Genomic DNA, 6,023 nt, shown 5'->3' with positions numbered 1-6,023 from the left:
CTCTCTCTCTCTCTCTCTCTCTCTCTCTCTCTCTCCCCCCCCCCTCTTTGGGTCCCTGTCTCCCAATATTCACTCTTCACTTCCTCACAAAGTAGCTGATGACAGTTCGAAGGTGTGCCAGAACTTTCTGGTCCCTTCCCCGCAAGCAAAGCCCCCTCCCCCAAACATCTGGCTCCAGAAACTGTCGACCTAGTCACCAGCTCAAACTGACTTCTTTCTGCTCTTCTTACAGAAGAGCCCCCACCAAACCAAGGAGTTTTAAAAAGCTGCATTTCAAACACTTGTGAGCAGGCCACAGCCAGCTCCAGCCAACCCTCTTTACCTATGCAGCCCACAAATCGCCCGCTGCAAACCCAGGAGCCAGCGGGCCACGTAGATCCGCCCTCAAGGGTCCATTCCCAAATTTCCATCTCCGCCTCCTCCTCCTAGTCAATCCCGGTGAAGGTAACTAGAGAGGAGAATAACGTGGGCTCAGAGCCCAAGCCACAGGTGTGCCTTAGGATGTACAGGGACACGACTTTGGAGATATGATGTCCCCTTTTACAGCACGCATTTAAACACCCTAAGCAGAACACGCAGTGAGCGGACAACCAAGCGCCAGGGGTCCCTCCATCCTGCACTCACCTGCCCTGTTTGGTGATGATCATCTCAGTTTGGTGCCGGTGGAATTTGAGCCACAGGGGCCGGTTGCACAGGTAGACGTGGGCGCGGAAGCCGGAGCCAGGCACCCCTAGGCCCCCCAATCCTCCGCAAGACCCGGCCGCTGAGGTTCCGGCGTATGGCCCGTAGAGCGGAGAGCCCTGGCCGTAGGGATAGGCGCCAGGACCGCCGGCACCGCCGCCGCTGCTACCGGCGCCGCTCCCCGAACCCGCAGCGGGGCCGAACTGCGCCCTCGCGGGCGGGCACACGGCGGCGGGGAATCCACCGGGGGGCAGCATGGAGCCGTAGGGGTAGCGCGCGCCATTGGACGCGGGGTACACGGGTCCGTGGGCCGCTCCGGCCGCCGCCGGGTACTGGAAGAGCGAGCAGGGCGCGGCGAGCTCGGAGCCCTGCGGTCCCGGCGACGGGAGATAGTAGCGCTCGGAGCTCAGGCTGTCCATGGAGTAGCGCGCGGTGGCCGCGGCGGTGGCGGCGGAGGGCAGCTCCTCCTCCGCGCACGGGGAGCCCTTGCGGCCGTCCGGGGGCCCGGGCTTGGTCACCGCCGAGGTGCTGCCGAAGGTGTCCCCAGCGTCCGCGTCACTGAGCATGGCCGCGGGGGCCCCCGCGCCGGCGCCCGCGGGTTCTGCGCTCCCTGCCTGGCACGGGAGACTGCCCGGAAACTTCTTGGACGCTTTGTCTAAGTCCAGCCTCTGGGGCGAGGGGGCAGCACCGGGGAGGAGGCTGACGCTCCCTCCACCTCCACCTCCTCCTCCGCCTCCTCCTCCTCCTCCTCCTCCGCGAGCACTCTCCAGCGAGTAGAAGTGAGCGCCGGGCAGGTTCACGGAGCTCACCAGGAGCTGCTCTCCCAACTGCATGCTTTAGCGAATCGCAGACGGCAGCCGGCTGCCTCCTCGCCTCCCGCGGCCTGGTTATAAAGGCCAGCTGGGGGAGCCAGCGCCCTCTTCCGAGGGGAAGGTAATGTCCCCTTCCTCCCTCGCCTAGGCTACCCACCTGAGGACCTGCGGGGCGGCTTCAGCGCGCGCCCAATCCAGCGTCCTTCCCTCAAAGGAACAAACTCGGGATTGTAGCAAGGGAATAAACCCCGGGTTGTAGGTGTCCCTTTCCTTCCTTCCTTCCTTCCTTCCTTCCTTCCTTCCTTCCTTCCTTCCTTCCTTCCTTCCTTCTTTCTTTTCTTCCTTCCCCCCTTGTCTAACCTCTCAGGACCCCTACACTCACACTAAGGAAGAAGAGGACTTAGCTCTGAGTTCCCATTTAGCAACCAGCCTTTTCCTCTCGGCTGGCTCTACTAAACTCTAGGCCTACTTGACCGCTTGGAAACTTGTGAGCTGTGGTTGGCTGCTTATATGTGTGCGGCCAGGGAGGGGCTTCGCAGCCCCATGGCTAGGGGACTTTGCTATTGGCTGTAAGAGGTGACACTAATTCAATTAAGTATTTATTAATTGGATCGGGTCGTCTGCGAGTTTCTTTTTCTCTTAGCTTATGTGGCTGTTATTGCTGGTTTGGTGTTTCTTTAAGCGTCTTTGGGGGAACTATATCCCACTGAGAGTCAATCCTGGTGTCCCCGGTGTCTATATGGCGCCTGAGAAACGGGTTTGAAGTCTGCGAACATGGTCCGTCCTTGGCATAGGAGTCATTCCTGAGTTCGGGTCTAGTCTGGCAGGTCCTAAAGGCCCGTGAGGACGTCTTTACAAGCTCCCTGCTTGTAGGAAGACTCAGGTCCCCGGGGGTGCAAATCTAGGGGAGGGCTGGAGAGCGACCCAAAGTCTCTGCGCACACCCTCCTTCTGACTTCCTGGCCTTCAACACACAGGAACCGCTTTTTGTTCTGTCCCATCTTTTAACGTAAAGACTTGGTGGAGAGAAACCTCGCGTTCAGTTTTTGGAATTCCAGAGATGGCAAAAGGATTCCACGTCTGAATCAGAAACCCCGGCTTCTAGCTTCTGAAGTGGGCCTCTGAAGACCTAACATGAGTCTGTCCGAACGAACCAAGCACTCAGTATTACAACCGCGCTAAAACACCGGCTTCCCGGAGGCCGGTCACTTTTATTACTTAAAATTTAAACAGAATTCCCTCTGCTCGGTTTTCCTAAACCCTGGATGTTTCCTACCTCCCCCAGGCCCTGCTTTCGCCAACATCTTTGGTGGGGACTGACACTAAAACACAAAGGTTCCCTAGCAGCTGTGCAGTTAAGATTCCCTGCGCCTCTCTGCGGCACAATACAGAAGGCAGAATAATTAGTGAAATAATCAGTTTGATATTGAATTAAGCTCCTTTGCTCCAGCTGCCTGTTTTTCCCCCCTGCGTTTCCGCAAACAGTCAAGGACAGGGCCGTCATATTTTATTGTTTTATTACAGAAGGGGGAACTCGTTTCGTTGTACATTCTCCTCTAATAAGCAATTACGGACGCCTGCAGTAGTCGCTCCAGGAGCGCATTTTCCGGTCGAGATGTAGGGACTCTGCTTCCCCCAACCGAATGCGATCACACGGGAAACTTTTGCCGAGAACAGATGAGGCGGCCGCGGGAGCGCTCGCAGCAGATCCGCGCGAAGCTTTCCAACCTGGGTCCAAACCCCGCGAAGCACGAACCTGGGCACGCCCGGGTTGGGGAGAGGAGCGGTCCTTCATGGACTTGGATACCATGCGGGATCTTGATAGGATAGCGTAGTGGGTCTTGGGCGCTTGAAAAGCTTTTCAAGTGTTTTGGACCAACAACCTTGTCGATTTTGGTTCAGGGAACTCGGGCTGACATCCTGCGCGCTCAGCCCAGAGATCCCAGGATTTGGACTCAGGCTCCAGCATGGCAGCCTGCTTAGGTTACTTTACTGGTTTTGTTTTGTTTTGATGCAGAGAAGCCTTTGGGATTAATTTTTATTCCCCTCAAAGGGTGCGAGATATTGAACGTGAAGATTCCACAAGGGGGATGCGAGTTCCAAGAAAAGGGCCTCACTGCGCTGGGGACTCAGCCTGAGTCTTCGCTAGCCTGGCTCTGAGCTGCAGGATGTCTGAGGGAGACGTAGGTGTGAGACTGAATCTCACGTTATCTGCAGATGGGGTGACTGAAGTTATATGTCAGTTTTGTATTACAACACAGCCAGAAGTAAGGTCCCTTCAAAATACTTTGAAGAGACCGGGGAAACGCTGGTGTGGCACAGTGCCACACAGGCAACGGGCACCGTTCAGACCCACTCTGGCGCAAGTAACTCAGACCAGCTGTCTCCCCTAACCACGTCAGAACAGGGTTCATTCTATCCTACCCCTAGAGCAAGCTCATGAAGCAAGGCGCATAGGTTCGCTTCTAGTGCCATCAAATTACTAACTCGGTGTAATTCAATCTGTGTCGCTAGAATTTGAACGGATTCCTGGAACCCCGCCTCAGCAAATATACCTTTATCTGATTTCTGACACATTTTACAGATAGAGAAATAAAGATAAATCCAAAAAGAATCAAAACAAGAGTGCTAGGAAAGTCTTTTGGGATCCGGGATTTTTGAGATATAGGAAATTTATTAATGTTAACATTATTGTTGTTATTATTATTAGAGTAACTTCAGATCATGACAACTTTCCCTTTAAAATGTTGAAAAGTACCGTTTCAACTAAAGATATTTTTCCTAGCTTCATAGAGACAAAACATCAAATATTTTTATGTTAATTAACTTATATTTTATTACTATTACTTATGGACTACATTCGTTCCAAGTACTGAAACACCGTGGAGAACAAATCTATGATTTTCTACTTGGGATGAGCTTTTTTTTTTTTTTTTTTCCTGGCTCATTAATACTTACAGAGAAAGAGAGGTTAAAAAAAAAAAAATCAATGTTTTCTTGTGTCTCAGGCACACTTTAAAATCCAAGACCTCTTTTCCAGAAGTAAGAAGAGAAAACAGAGCAAGGGCACATGTCAGGCAGCACCTCCCGCAGCCTAGGTGCACCACCAGCAGGACCTTCCGCCCTGTATGCTGTTTGACTTCAATTACACCCCAAGCTTCATGAAATCCAAACGAGACATTTATTGAAAGGTGCCTGGTTTTCTGTGGCTTAACGGACAGTGATACATTGAACAAAAACATCAACAGTGGGGAGGGGATCCCTGGCAGTACCAGACCCCAGCGGTGGCTGGGTTAATTCAAATACTTCTCTTTGCAGCCTGAGATGGGGCAAGCAGGAACCTCTGGAAGCTGAAGGAAGCCAAGGCCAAGTCTAGGTGTGAGCATATTAAAGACCCCATACTTGTTCCAAACAATACCAACTTTGTACCACCAGATCACATCTTGGTGATGACACCATCTTGGCCTGTGATCTCTTGTCTTTTCTTCTCCTTATAGGTAACCCATAACAATGCTTGAATTTGTTAAAAGAAAGTAAAACTAAGAGGCTTTGGGGACCACAGCAATATCACGCGTAACACACACACACACACACACACACACACACACACACACACACACGCATTGGCATGAATAAATTACAAAGGGGAATTATAGATCACTGCAATGATATATAGGTTAGAGCCCATCCACTCCCCACCCCCCAGACAACCAAGGGGGCCCATATAAATGCCCCAATAAATTCTATTATTTTCACCCTCACTAAAAATGTGTTATCAAAACATGGTCCATGTTATTCAAACACTTTGTAAATTCTGAACAGACTTGCTACATGCTCTCCTTTTAACCCTAGGAAAACATTCCAACATTAACGGGTCACCAGCACTTTGCCTGGACTCTGGAAAAATGTCAATGGGTTTTTTGTGGCAAGTTGGTCCTTTTACTATTTATCTATGACCCTCTCTTTGTTGATGTTACATTTTATTTCACCATCTCGGGTTCACTGTTTGGCCCTTTGTTCTCCGATGGCCAGATCCACTACTTCGGCCCCCGTTTGCCAAAGGGAGAGGGAGCTTTCTCCAGTGCAAGCTGGCTTGCCTTCCTTCCTTCCTTTCTTCCCATCCTTCCTTCCTCTCCATGTTCCCCCTTTTCCCTTCTAGAAAATGTCCTACAAAATAAACATTTTGACAAGGACAAGCAATCCTTGTGAGAGCTCACCCGTACAACTTCACTTTTGTGAGGATATATTTAAGGTTTTTCCCTATTGGGACATTGATATAAATGGACAGCTTTGCTTAAAAACAAAACATCAGTATACATACTGAGGTAGAACATGCATATATATGTTTTATGAATGTATGAATACATACATACATACATACATACATACATACATACATACATAATTAAAAGGAGACCAGAGCCGGGCGGTGGTGGTGCACACCTTTAATCCCAGCACTCAGGAGGCAGAGGCAGGCAGATTTCTGAGTTCAAGGCCAGCCTGGTCTACAAAGTGAGTTCCAGGACAGCCA

At 51.2% G+C, this 6,023-nt stretch overlaps 1 protein-coding gene across 4 annotated transcripts in view; it reads right to left on the bottom strand.

The window, feature by feature from the left end:
• The window catches only part of Eomes (eomesodermin), a 9,642-nt gene extending 7,666 nt beyond the window's left edge, over window positions 1-1,976 (bottom strand). For 2 of the 4 annotated variants that reach the window (XM_021206452.1, XM_021206453.1), the window contains exon 1: window positions 625-1,976. In XM_021206452.1, coding sequence (XP_021062111.1) covers window positions 625-1,514 — 890 coding nt within the window. In that variant the 5' untranslated portion in view covers window positions 1,515-1,976. The remainder of the gene's footprint in view (window positions 1-624) is intronic. The other 2 variants (XR_002380835.1, XM_029543766.1) reach the window with 2 other exon arrangements.
• Window positions 1,977-6,023: the final 4,047 nt, after the last annotated feature.

Source organism: Mus pahari, chromosome 10 (assembly GCF_900095145.1).
Source record: "Mus pahari chromosome 10, PAHARI_EIJ_v1.1, whole genome shotgun sequence".
Lineage (NCBI taxonomy): Eukaryota > Metazoa > Chordata > Mammalia > Rodentia > Muridae > Mus > Mus pahari.
This window is presented reverse-complemented; position numbering and strand designations above follow the sequence as displayed.